Genomic DNA, 14,317 nt, shown 5'->3' on the forward strand with positions numbered 1-14,317 from the left:
CAAAGACAAATGCAACAAATGCCAAAATGAAAGTAAGGATGCAGGCAAACAGGAGATGGGTAAATTCTGTCAGACCTAACATATTGTAATGCAATAAACTCATTTTTATCTGCAGTAGCAGCTGCAAGTAAACAGAAAGCAGCTGAGTTTTGCCAACAGTAGTACATGGCTGACTAAATCTGTCAATAATCTGATGAAAACCATAGATCTTAGTGAAAGGAATTAAGAAGATTTTTCTTCCTAGCTTGTCTCAGGCTTCATTTTAAAATACACATGGTGTATGCATATGTGGGTATTCCAGTATCCTCTTAGGAGAACATATGGTTTGGTGCAGCAACCCTAACACTGAATTTATTCTCTTCCAGTCAAAGTTCAAAAGGTAGCAAAACACTATAGGAAGTCCAATTCTTCTAGATTTATCTGGGATTTTTAGGTGGGATTTTCTCTTCTCTGCCATTAATCAAACAATTTAAATGTGTTTGACTTGTTATTCCTTAACTCTTTAATTAGGAGTATTCTCAGGACTCTGTAAAAAAACCAGCAGCCTGTAGTCCCATGCACACACCCACCAATGTATTTCACTAAATATTGTAAGAGAATGACAGTGTTCAGCTATAAAGCCAATTAAGAATTAACATGTACAACACCTGAATTGACAAAACCACTACAAATGCCCATAACTATTGTAATTTCTACAGTACTTGCCACATAAAGGTTATTACAGACACTCCAGTTGTTCTGAACGAGACTGTATAGTCTGAGAATAACAGAGAAGAGCATAACAAACACACCTGGAAAATATTTCAGAGCTGCAGGTATGGGGTATTGGTGTATCAGTGGCATAGAAAATGCCAGGCAGGATACAGCTATCCTCCCATGCCTCTTGGATATTAATAAGAATCACAACAAGTTAAAGTAATAAATGTGACTTGAAACCAAGAGGTAAAACATGCATAGGTTCCAATGAAAAGGATGAGAGCTCCTTCCTCTCAATTACTTAAAGCACTTACCTACTAAAGCAGTCATGAAACGGTTCATAGAAAGAGGCTCCAAGTACATCGGTCCTTCATAGCCCGATTCCAATTCACTCCTCACATAATCCCTAAAAAACACAAACCCACAAACTATTATGATCCATCTGATTCAGACAAGAAGCAATTTATTCATTCCACTTATAAGTAACTTCAGTGTACATCACAGCCAATTAACTGAATTGCAAAAAGCAATATTAACACTACTGCTCCAGCAGCCATGCTAGAGAGGATCCAACTGAGGCATGACTTAAGCAAGAGCAGAATTATCTGTAATTAGACTCACTGGCAGAGCTGCAAAAATCCTTTGGGACATCTAAGCTGTTCTTCAGAGCGTGGCCTCAGAACTGCTTATTGACAAAGCCTCTTAAGCACCATTCCATTTTTAAGTATCCTTATTAAGTGTTTTTCTTCCTAACAATAATTTATTTTCCCACCAGCATGTGGAAAAAAAAGAGAGAGCTTGACAGAGAGACCTTCCAGTTTAATGCTTATAGTATTTTGCACTTAAGTTCTTTACATTAAATTTAAAAAAATTGTGAAGGTAAAGTAACAGTCATGGACTAGAGTCAGGAAGACAGCTGTTACACCACCCCTTGGTCCAACACGATTTAAGAGTTTAGCTCTATCCTACCAGTTACCCACACACTGATAAAACACTATTGACACACACAGCAATAGAGCCTAAAAATCTATAATTCCCCTCAGAAAAAGTGTGCTGGGAGGGTGGGCTCTGGCAACCAAAGTGAAAGGTAAGAACCTGAGGACCTTGGGCAGTTTTCTGCTATTGCTGGTCATCCATTGGCCCTGTCCTCAAGTAGGTTAATACATAACAGAACTCAAATATAAACCTCACACTAAGAGCAGGCATTTCACACCTTCAGAAGCTGATCCTGGAACAGCACAGCAGGAATTCTGCAGTGGCTCCTTAATCCCCTGCCATCAAACAGCAGGCAGTACTCCTGACCTTCCACATCCAGATCCCCAGCCCACTTCTCTGCCATGCCCTGTGACCCTTCCTGCTCTAATGCAGGGCACCCCCAGCTCTGGCATCAGCAGCACAAATACCCTGGGTTTGCTTCTGGCTAATCCTGTCCAGGATTCACATCTACCTGCATCACATCCTGGGAATGCCCAGACAGACTTGGTCTGAGCCTGCATGGAGCTCACAGAGTCTGTTTGCTCCAGGGGCAATTCAGTTATTCTGTGTTTATTTTTATCAGTGAGGCGAGCCACACTTCCTGGGAACAGATGCAGAAAAGCACAGCAAAACAGGACTGGAAACTACGGCTAATACAATAACTGCTCTTTTTATTTTATTTTCTTTCTTTTCTCTTTATATTTTCTTTTTATTTTCTCAGTGCAGAAATAGATGCAACTTAGTGCTACTGGGACCATTTGCTTCTCCCCAGAAATTTGGGAATATACCCTGCTCCTAGGATTAGCTTGCTACACCAAGCAAAGGTATTCCCATTTTCACTTGCAGAATCTCTGGAATTCAAGATATAAATCTCAAAGTACTAAAACAGACACTTCAAAGCCTGTTCTTCATAGCTGATAACACGGCCTACTCATAGCAGCTTTTCAAGTGTCATAGTGTATGTGAGGTATGTTGAAATGAGTTATTTAGACTGCAACCTACAATTCAAAACACATGAGGACTGAAAAGGCACCTAAAATGACAATTCTGGACATAAATCTGCCCCCCTGTTCTCTGGGTATAGTTAGTACAAGTGCTTTTTTTTTCACTTTCCAAAATCCATAAGGTTGTAATCCACTGGGCAAAGAGGGTTTTTTTAATTTATTTACATCATATGGACCAGCAGAAAGCACTTTCTGAAAGCATCAGCAACACAAACAGGATAATCCATCATTTACAGAAGAGAGAAAAAATAACAGCACTTGCAAGATGCTGGAGATGGCTTTTTGTCTTAGCAGAATCATGCTCCATCCCCTAATTTTGGGTGGAAACACTGGCTATTTCTAAGTTGCTGGAAGGAAAGCAGTGAAGACATCAAGTTTCTTCTCTATTTATTAGGAAACAGGTTATAAAATCACCCAGGATACCAAGTGCAGCAAGATGACCTTACACAACTTAGCCAAGAGACACGAACAAAGCTGCACTTACAGTTGCTTCTTCAACACCAGAATGTGCTTGGAGATGACCCAAATTTCTTCAAGCTACATTTCTTGCTGTTGTCTGATTCAGTCATCTGCACAGAGGTCTGCACGTGCCTGAATTCTCTAAGTAACTCTCAATTATAACTGAGTTTTAGGCCTACCAGTCTGGAGAAGCAATGTTTTAAGATCTCCTAAATTTTTTAAACAGTATTTGTAGCTGATGTCTGAATGAGGAAAGTGAAAGCAATGATTCTCCTATTACCAGTACAAACACAAGGATCTTTTGGCACAGACGCCAATCAGGAGATGCCTCGAACAGCTGCAGTGCCATACAAGATGCTGAAAAAAGCAAGTGCCTGCACTCAATTTTGATCAATTAAAGCTGTATTAATCTCCAGCTTTTACATTTGAGAATTGTTCACTTTACTGCAGCAGTGTAAGAAAACAAGAATGCTAAAATCATTATTTACTAGTTAATGAAATGACTGAAACTACATTACTTTGGAAAAATACGATTTAAGAATAAAGCTTAGGTCAGACTGCCTGCTGTTCATTCTGTAGATGCATTCCCAGCCTCATTTAATCCAACTGCTGGCCTGTTAACACAAACTTGTGGACAGTCATGACTAAACTGCTCCAAAGGTGATAATTTTTCACATGTAATCATTTTTTATTACACAAAAAGGTCTTCCATTACTAAAACTATGCTTTATAATTGACTGACATAAGGTACAGTGGTTATCTGACCTGACTCATATTGCTGACATTTGCTTTGGCTGATTAATCTCCACTGACAATATCAAACACACTCTCATAGGTTTCTAATCTCTACAACCTTAAAATTAAGTGTATTTTAAGTTTATCCGTAAGAAACAATTCAGTCTCTTGACCCTGCCCTTCTCATTTTAAGTTCTGTGAGGCTCAACACACTTGGGATACAATCATAATAAAACTGCAAAACATGATATAAGATAATGATCTGAACTCCAGTTTTAGCATTAACAATGTATTTAATCCCATTACTTCTATTCTGCATAACTGCATCACTTATTTTCCCAAGCTGCTTTTTGCTGGAAACGGGTAAAAGAAATGTGATTCTTTTAAGCAAGACATTTGTGCTACTACATAAAAAATAAAACCATCATCCACCTTCCTTGTCAGGAAAAAAATAATTTTAAAAAAAAATTAATTTAGTTCCCTCGATTCTCTTAAACTGCATTCTTCTGTCTGAGTAGCTTTTCTTAGCATATATAGCTGAAGTTGCTGGAGTCTTTAGCCATAAGCTGCAAGCTCCCACCTAGGAAAGCTGAACTTACCTTGAACTTCTGCTCAGTTCCATGAAGGAAGGCCCTGAGACCAGTGTGAACTCTGGGTCACAGAGAAGCTGCAACCCAGATAAAAGCAGCCAACACCCAGCTGGAGACAGAGAAAGAATCCAACAGGGAACAAGGAGCCCCCCAGACCAAAACCCACCACTGGACCAAGGGGTGTATGCAAAGCACATGAAGAGTGGATGCGGGATGGGTGCATTCACTGGAAGGGTACAAAAGCTCAGTGATTTCTGTGTTCTGGGTCCCTGGCTGCAGGCACCCAGCTCAAGCTCCTCCTATTGTTGTGCCACTCCATTATTAAACTAATTTTTCTTGGATTTGGAAGCTGCTGCAGGAAACCAGATGGGATCTCAGACCACTTCTACAACTTCTTGTCTCCGAAGACCCAAGTGCTGGCATCAGGTGAGTTCACCAGGTACCTCTGGAGCAGGAGGCACTGAAGGGTGAGTGCTCAAACTCCCTAGGCAGATTTGGAGAAGGTCCTGCAGTGGGTTTGAGTCCCTCCCTTACTGCAGCTCACTCACAGCTGCACAGCCTGATCAGACAGTAGTGTGCACACAGAGAGGGGATTCAATTCCACATGTAAAAATGGGGGTTCGAGTCCCTCAGAGCAAAGAGAAATGTAATCCTTTAGATACAAACTGCTGGCCAAATCTGAGACTAAGACTGGATCCAGCTGCACTTACACTCTTCTCTGAACCTTGGGACTCCACAGAAGGGTCTCCCTGACAATCTTTTTTGCTGCTTTTTCTTTATTCTTTCTGGTAACAGGGAGCAAATTCAGCCTAAGAAAGGGGATGCCCTTGGCCAAGGTATTGCGAAATTAAGAGAAGATTTATGGTACAGCTCAATTATCTAAAGAGCACACAGTGGCCTTGTGCCAGGAGGAATGGCCATATATTACTAGGACAGCTGGTGGGGGCCCCAGGAAATTTGGCCACTACATGGAACTTTCAATCAATTAAGACTCACTTATTTATGACTCCGCTTAGAGGATAAAAGCCCTGGACAAATGCATTGCTGTTTTAGGAAAAGCAAATTGGATACACCATTCTCATGTCAAACAAGGGGTGAGTAACCAGCCAGCTAATGAATGATGGCACTATGAAGAACTGATACTCTGAAGAGATGAAGTGGGACAGCTCACTCACCACTCTGGGTGCTGCTAACCCAGATGAGCACAGCTGCATGGCTGGGTACATAATCAATGCACAATTTGGTGTGGTATAAAGTTAACAAGACTAAAGAGGAGCTAGTTCACACAGACTGTTAGGGGCTGGGGGACCAAAACTCTGTAAAACCCAAAGAAGCAGCTCTCGTTTTTTGTTGTGAATCCAATACAGCTCATGTGCCAAATTTAATAGAGAGAACCAGCAAGACCAATTGATCGCCCCAGTGCTACTGTTGTTTAATATTCAATTCTAGCTGCTATGTGTGGTTGGACACTGGATTTGAAATAACCTGAATATTTGTTAATGTGACCCGTGAAAAAAGTTAATACTGCCTCACTGCCCAGCACAATGAGCTTAGCCACCAGCCCTCCACAGGTAAGGGAGGAGTTGATCCCACAAATTTCTGAAATCAGCACCTACTCTTAGCTGTATCCAAGCACAACTGTAGATCCAATCTACGGTAACCACAACCGTAAGAGAAGGGGAAGGGTTTATCTTAGACACTGAAATTAAAAAAAAAATTGAGAAAATACAACTGATTTTGAGAGAGAATTCCAACAGTGGTGGTATCCAGCCAATTTCCCATTCTGCCCCAAGTAATAATGCCACAGCTTTTGTCTCAACAATATGCACCACATCAGAATACACCACAGACCCAATCCCTGTATTAGGATTGAATCATGATGGAACTGCTCTCTACCCACTGCAGCTGAGTATGGGCCCAACAAAACAGTATCAAGTGGCAGAGTATCAATGTTGATGTGCATGCTGTTGCAGAAAAACAGGGATTTATTCGTGAAAGTAAAACTATCAAAGTTCCAGACATTTGTTTTGACGCTGAACAAAATGTCTGTCACTTGAAATACATCTCAAAGAAACCCCTGAAACTGTTCTTGCCCATGTTGGAAAAGGATGTGTTTATGTAAGAACTCTTTGTAATCTTATGTTTGTAAATAACATCACTGTAGGGACAAATAATCACTCAATTACTTCTAACTGTAGAAACACTGTGGGACGCAATTTTAATTATTCAGCTCCTATTATGTCCAATCAATGGTTACAGTCCAATTATACTTAAGCTAAAATTTACTACCTATACCCATCAGAATGAACCCTGAACTGGTGAGGAAGCCACTAAAACCTGATGACTTGTACCAACTGCTGGAATGTGTCCAAAACAATGGACAGAAAATTCCAGTCACCATACAGTGCAGAAGAGATGCACTGTCATGGAAAGAGTGAAGAAGGAGGCACAACACTGATGGTGGAAAACTCTCCTTGATTTTGTGAACAATATTTTGTGATCACAAGAGTGATCTTGTTCACTCTGCCTATCTTGTGCCTGTTGCTTGTAGTAACATTGTATGGGAGAGTAAGGGGCGTATTTAAAGACTTCATGAGTTCCTTCCTTCTTATTGCAAGGCTTCATTAATTCCTTCTGATATCTTAGCAAGAACGCTTAATAAAAAAAGCAGGATTGTTGCAAAGCATTCTTTCAAATGTATTCTTTTGTCAGAGTGGCTTTGCTTAGCAAAAGTAGCTACAGCTGCTGGAGTTTTAGGCCACAAGCTCCAAACTCCCACCTAGAAAAGTGAAACTTATCTTGAACTTGTGCTCAGTTACATGAAGGGGAGCCCTGAGACCAGTGTGAACTGGAAGATAAGAAGGCCACAGCTCAGCAGAAGCTGCAACCCAGCCAGATAAAAGCAGCCAACACCCACCTGGAGACAGAGAAAGAATCCAACAGAAGACTAGAAGATCCCAGACCAAAACCCACCACTGGACCAAGGGGTGTGTGCAAAGCACATGAAGAGGGGATGCAGGATGGGTGCATTGACTGGAAGGGTACAAAGGCCCAGGGATTTGTGTGCTCTGGGTCCCTGGCTGAAAGCACCCAGCTCAGGCTCTTCCTATTTCTGTGCCACTCACTTATTAAACTAATTTTTCTGGAGAAACTGGAGACTGCTGCAGGAAACCTACGGCAAAGAGATTTCATTAAATTGGATTTTGGGTTTTTAAAGCTGACTTCTCTTTTTTCCATAAACAGATGGTATGTTATTTCCACCCAAATTGCCAGGTTAGCATGCTACATACAAATGTAGCATCTTCTGGGATGCTCCAAGTACTCACAAATATTATCTAAACCATCTTTACACATTAAGATAATTCTCAGTTCAGCAGGCAAGGAAACAAAACATTAAAAAAATTAAGTGACTTGTCAAGGTCACATAAGCCTGGAAGTCTGAAGTCAGAGCTTAACTATAAAATTCAGATGATCTTATTCCCCGACTTGCAGATGAACTGCAAGCTATTTCTGGGGTGGAAAAAAAGCATTGAAAGCTGAAGTCTTTCAACAGCTCAGAATTTCCAGGACACTGCAGAGTCACAAGTGCCAGATGATTCTGGTCTTGTTCTATAATTTGCACTAACCAAACTGGCCTCAATGTAAGAACTCTTCATCAGTCTTAAATAGCATCCCAACTGGTACTGCATGCAAGCGAGTCCCTGGAAGTTTTCAGCTCTGAGAAGAACGACTGACAAAAAACACTGAAAAACAGTTTGCACATGTGACTACTGTGTGTCTTGTTATGATCAGGCTGCTAAATAGAAACACAAGTTGGAACTGGATAACTCTGGCAATGAGAGGAATAGCTCGGCCAACAGATATGTCTGTCACATTTTATTATTTTCAATATTAAAACTAATGGGATTCAAAAATTCTTTTGTAAGGCTAATTCAAGTCACTCCCCACATATGATTCCCTGATTTTACAAAGGCTTCAGCTGAGAGCACCTTGCACTTGCTTCCTTCCAAACCAAATCAGCCTCATGCCTAGGGAATGGGTAAGCTCACTCAGAAGTGTCAGCAGCTACATTTGCCTTGCAAAATACCTCGGGAATACTGCTGGACTATTTGAATCCATTACATCTTTTAATTAAATATATTTTTTGTGCTAGCTGATGCAAGATTTAATTAAAGTCTTTATTAACTCGCTCCAGAAGCACCAAATAGAGAAAGTCTAGTGAGGAACAGTCCAAGCAATAGTTACTAAACATGTTACAATAAAGCCTATAAAGTCTCAAACCTCACAAAGCAACAAAAGTCAGAATTCCTATTACACAGAAATACAAAGTATTAAAAGCAAACACACTGCTATCCCTTAATGCATCAACCAAATACATAACGTCTCCTTTTCTTCTAAAAAATTTAAAGACCTGGAGTGGTATAAACACTTCCAGCTGTAAATGTTCTGGACCAAAGCCCTGTGTCTGATGGGCATTTGTTACTAGATTTATTATTTCAACACTTAAATAATGTTTAGGTTGCTTTTTCTAATAAATAAGCCTTTAATCCTGTAAGAAACACCCACAAACTCCATCTGTAACAACTCAGGACTCCCCTGAGGATAACAAATAAACCCTTTTTTCCTTCCTACTGAGGCAATAAGAGGCTGTATCTCCTCTCTTGTGCACTCATCCTTTTCAGGAGATCACTAACTGCAACTCTGACAGCCACAACAGCGACATGTCAAATCATCACAAAAGCTTCATTAACACTCTCCTGAACTGCAACATATCAAGAAAGACATTCCAGCAAATGCTCTGGAACAACAATTTTGATGCGGAAATAACAAAACTATCACTTCCATTAAATCAACTGAAAGCACATTTTTAAATGTTTCCCAGCAGCAGGCACCAAAGTAAGTCAGGCTCAAATCCGTATTTTCAAAACTTCCCATGCAAAGCCTTTAAAGTGATGGCAGTGTCCTTTGGATCCAATTAAACATCATATCAGTAGGAAAGTTCACACTGGCTTTCAGCAGGTTTAGCTGGGGCCAAACAAAGATGGTTGATTTTGTCTTGTTTGAATCAGAGCTCTCCAGCCTCTGGCTTTGCATTTTAGATCCAAAACACTTGCTTCCATTGTCAATTCAAATTTGTGTAATACATTTTAAGAATAAATTCCACTACTGCTTTGCTTTTACTGGATTCCAAATCTCTATTTGCTCTCTCTCCCAAGCTGCCAGGAAACTAAAAGTAACATCCTGTCTACTGTGTAAAACACCCTAGTGCTGAAAGCATTTTAGCTGAGCCACTGAGTAACTTAGATTACTGCATCAGAGGCTACATTTAGTCTTGGGCTAAGTGCTTTCTCTCCTTAGATTGGTGGACATTGCACTCTCCAGACAAGTGGCTCAAAATTCCTGCTGTATTTTCAGTGACTTCAAAGAACTACTTGACTGCATATTTAATTCTGTAAACTTTTCCAAAGACAAAGAAAAGCAAGATATATTTAGGTGTCTGGCATGGAAAAAAGGCCTCCACAAAATCATTTATAGAAAATAGTAAAATAGTAACAGTTATTTTTTCTAATCCCCCAACCAAACTAACAAAATTAATCCATTTATTCTTACCTGGAAATTTGGTGCCCAGCATAAAGCAGCAGTGCAGTCAAAAAATACAGGTAAAGCTGAACCAGGTGTTGCCTTGGTAAAGTTAGGAGCACAACACTTAAGATGTAACCTGTAACAAAAAGCAGAAGTTGATATTCAAAAAAATACTAACACCAAATTAAAGTAACACTTAGCACGTTCACAATTTAAGATGAGGACACACAGGCTTTACCCCATATTACTCATATTAAAGCCCACTCCAGCTATCAGGATTGCATAAATCAAAGGCAGGACCTGCCACAGCCTAGGATTTGTAGCTTTTTATCCCAGCAGTTCCTGCACTTCTCAGTAGCATCTAGTGAGGCTGTTGAAAATGACCCAGTGCAGATCCAGCTTTACTCTGTAAGACCACAGCCTGGCTGCTCAGCAGCCTCTCCAACAAACAGAGCCCTGACCCTTATTTTCATAAGGATCTCACTCAGACCCACATAAAGAAGTACTTTGAAGTCCACTCCATAACTGGGTGGTGCATGTCCATACTCCTTTCCAGACAGGCTGTGGGTCAAAAGCCCAGCCCATGGTGCCCTTACCAATATTTATTTCCAAGCTCTCTCTCCATCACTGCAGTACACTTGAGCTCTTTCTGAAGGTCAGCTCAAGTGCCTGGCACTGAAATCCATTTAGGAAAACAACCCAGCAACAGCCAACAGCTCCCCTGAAGCTAAGAACAAAACACTAGAGAAGAACATATCCTCACCATCACAGCAACACCAGTCATGTCACATTTTAAGTTTCATACATTTATTCAGCAACATCAGGCATAGTCTTCTTAGCCCAGTTAATTTACATTTTGAGCTTTTAAAATATATTTAATAATGTGACTCTAGACTAAGCACTCATAAGCAGTGGCACAACCAGGCACTAGAAAACAGCTGGGGAACACAGCACGTTCCAATATTTGAAAAATACACTATTTCAGAGTCAGTATTTATGAAGAAGTATTCAAGGCTGCTTAGTATCTGCCACACTCAATAAGCCACTTCTGTAAAACTCTAAAACAGTTTGGTCTTCAAAAAGGTATCTTGCAAGATGCTCCTAGAAAAGGCAACAGACCCACAGGATGCCAAGCAGAGAGATCAATTCAGATAAGACAGATGACAGGATCAATGATAGACAAAGACTATTTATTTACCTTTTTAAAATACCAGTAAATCATTTGTGTATTTCACATTGAAGATAATTTTTCAATCATCTTCACGAAGTGGATATGACAAGTTGCACATTTGCCTCAGGATGTGCTTTTTAACAAGCTGAAATAATTGACAGTTTCTTGTACTCAAATCAAGTGTCATACAAGTCACTAATTCTGTACAATATCACTTTGACCAGAGGGCTGGAGCACCTCTCCCGTGAGGACTGGCTGGGGGAGTTGGGGCTGTTCAGCCTGGAGAAGAGAATCATTGTTATTTTGAGCATCTTTAAAGGGGCCTGAAACACAGCAGTCCATCAGCTTCCTTCCAGCAACTATTTCATACAGAATAACTTGCTTGTAATGTGCATACAGCACATTAGATGTTCTACACCATCAGGTTTTCTTCACAAACACCAGCATTTTCTGGAATTCCTGTTCTCTGTTCACCACCTTCCTTCCACCAAACAGACAAATGACAAGAGCAGCAACTCCTCAGCTGTCTCCATGAAGACATTTAACTATCTTGCACCACACCACAGCCTCATGAGCCAGCTCCAGAGCTCCCAAACCATCTGCAGACATTCCTACAGCTCATCTCTGCTGCATTCAACCCTTTCCCTGGATTCCTTCGTGAGGGTCAATTCCCCCTGAGGAACAGCCCACAACTATATATCATTCCAGCACGTGAGGAAAATCTCTCTAAAACTTCCCTTCTCACTGTAGCCTGTGACTCACCTTCAGAGAGGTGGAGAACTAAAAGGAATTTATTATGCAGTCTTTTATTCCTCTATTACTCTACAAATAGTTTTAGAATACCTGTTTACTGTATCTGTATTTAAGCTCTGTCATCTTTACCTTATTCTATCATAAGAAAGTCTGCTCCTTGGCTATGTAATGATGTACCTGAGCAATGGTAGGATCATTTCTGTAAAAGTAACACATTTTAGAGGGCAGTAACAAAGACATGATACACAGAAGGATTTTAGACATCACTGAAGTTCATTCTTCTCTAAATGTTCACAACTTTAATCAAAATACTTAGGATCCCTCAGGATACAGTGAAGAAGTGAAAAAAAAAAGAAAAGGTAAATTAAAAGATGAAGACAGTACTGTCACAGTACCTTCTAACCAGCAGGCTTCCACACTGCACAGATGCTCAGATCTGTACAGGGAAGCAGCAGGAGACAGCCAAGGTTACTGCAGAAGTTTCAGCAATGAACTCCACTGCTCAGGAGTTCGGGCTGGAATGTAAATGTTCACTTTGAAGCAGCCATTTGGTTTAATTGTTAGACTTTGAAGAGGGGGAGAGCAACAGACATTTAATGTAGCTTCCATTCAATCTTATTTACAATTTCCTCTTGTGATTTGGTAAGAGGGATATTTCAGTACACTTCACACTGCAATATTTGCATTTCTGCTGCAGAGGCCCTATTCCCAAAGTGGTACCAACCTCATTTTTATCAACAAAGCTTCTGCCAAGAAAAAAAAAGGCAAATAATTCTTTCCCAACCCATCTGATTGCAGAAGAAAAGGAAGACAAGCTCAAATTCAGACATACTTGCAATAATATTCTGTTCCCTTTGTTCTCATGCAGACAAATGAAGTAATTAGTGTATGGTGTAAATAAGATTCCACTTTAAAAAAAAAAAAAAAAGACCAGGAAATTAAATTTCTCACATTAGCTTTCTCATCTAAATCATTACATTCTGTTTTCATTTGCACCTCCTCTGCCAGAAGAGAACACAATGCTGAGAACATATATCCCTTTGGAGGGAGTCCCTACACACAAGGACTTACAGTCTGAGAAATTGTCATCCTACTGGGTAACCTTTGAGCAGGGGTTAACAACAACTAACACTCACTTCCATCCAAATGGAGCTTTTGAGCTCTGTGTCAGCAGTGAGCACCCCCCTCTCTTGATTCAGGCTGTGCTATTTTTGCTCTTGGGACTTGGTGCATTGTCCCTTTTGACTCACCACGTACATTTCTGCATAAAGCAAACAGCAGGCTCAGGGAAGCCCAGTTCCTGCCCCAGTAAAGGAATAGTTCTAAAACATGTTAAAAGCAATAAACAAACAAAAAAAAGATAAATAAAATACAAAATAATCTTCCCTGAATACAGTCAGAGTGCCCTAGTGCCACACCAACCAAGAAAGAGACTTTCACCTTTATGCTTCCAGCTGTAAGGAGCATTACAGAAGAAACATTCTGCCAACCTTAAAATACACAAATCCCCCACTCAGCTCTTCTCAGGAGCACAAGGAAGCAGAGAACTTCTACTGCCTCTCATGCAAGATGGTACAGATTTAGGCTCCACTGGAGAAGATAAACTGTGAGAATCATCCTAAGCAGGAAAGTGAAGTTAAACACGGCAAGACAAGAACACGTGTATTAACCAGTTCATGACCTCATTTACGACCTGTTGATTCAGCTTGCTGAAAACCTCTGGCTGTGCAATGTTCATTGTTCATGCTCAATGCTCACAGACTGCCTTTCATCAATCTCTCTCTCCATTTATGCACTACCAAGGTGTTCCAGCCTCTCTCACCAGAATTACCTCTTTGCCGACTCAGGTGTCTGAGGTTTATTGACTGCACACAATGGAGGCTTCTGGAACACGATCAAAGTCATAACTCACCCTCTTTATGGAGCACTTTAGTGCTCATTTGCATGATTACAGATCCCTTGTGTCCATTTCATATCATCACTCACAGTTTCCTGCACATTTAGTCCAAAATGCAGAACTTTGCACATCAAAGAGTTCATAACATTTCTTAATAAGGCCACACCAACTTCTGGAGTGCCAGAAAGTAGGAGCACAATTGCTTGGATTCTACCAGGAAATTAATTTAGGGGGCCCTACTTTTCCATTTTCCCATATCTTGTGAGGGTAAAGGGTTCATGATTTGCAGAGCAACTTGTTGGGAAGCAGCAAGTCACAAGCCCCAAACTCCATCCCAGCACCCAGCTCTCCTGCCTCAAAGAGGGATCAGTGCACTCTGAGTTAGTCACTGCACTTCAGCTAAATCCTTGGTTGTCCTCATTTCAGTTTATTCAGACAAGCATCTGGCCACAAT

The 14,317-nt window shown here is 40.6% G+C and overlaps 1 protein-coding gene across 4 annotated transcripts in view; it reads right to left on the minus strand.

The window, feature by feature from the left end:
* Positions 1-14,317, minus strand: part of RNF145 (ring finger protein 145) — a 53,726-nt gene that overhangs the window by 18,534 nt on the left and 20,875 nt on the right. For all 4 annotated transcript variants that reach the window (XM_062502568.1, XM_062502567.1, XM_062502566.1 and 1 more), the window contains 2 exons: positions 10,070-10,178; positions 1,011-1,102 (listed from right to left, as the gene is read on the minus strand). In XM_062502568.1, the coding sequence (XP_062358552.1) occupies positions 1,011-1,102; positions 10,070-10,178 (201 nt within the window). The remainder of the gene's footprint in view (positions 1-1,010; positions 1,103-10,069; positions 10,179-14,317) is intronic.

The sequence above is a fragment of the Cinclus cinclus genome, chromosome 14 (assembly GCF_963662255.1).
Source record: "Cinclus cinclus chromosome 14, bCinCin1.1, whole genome shotgun sequence".
Lineage (NCBI taxonomy): Eukaryota > Metazoa > Chordata > Aves > Passeriformes > Cinclidae > Cinclus > Cinclus cinclus.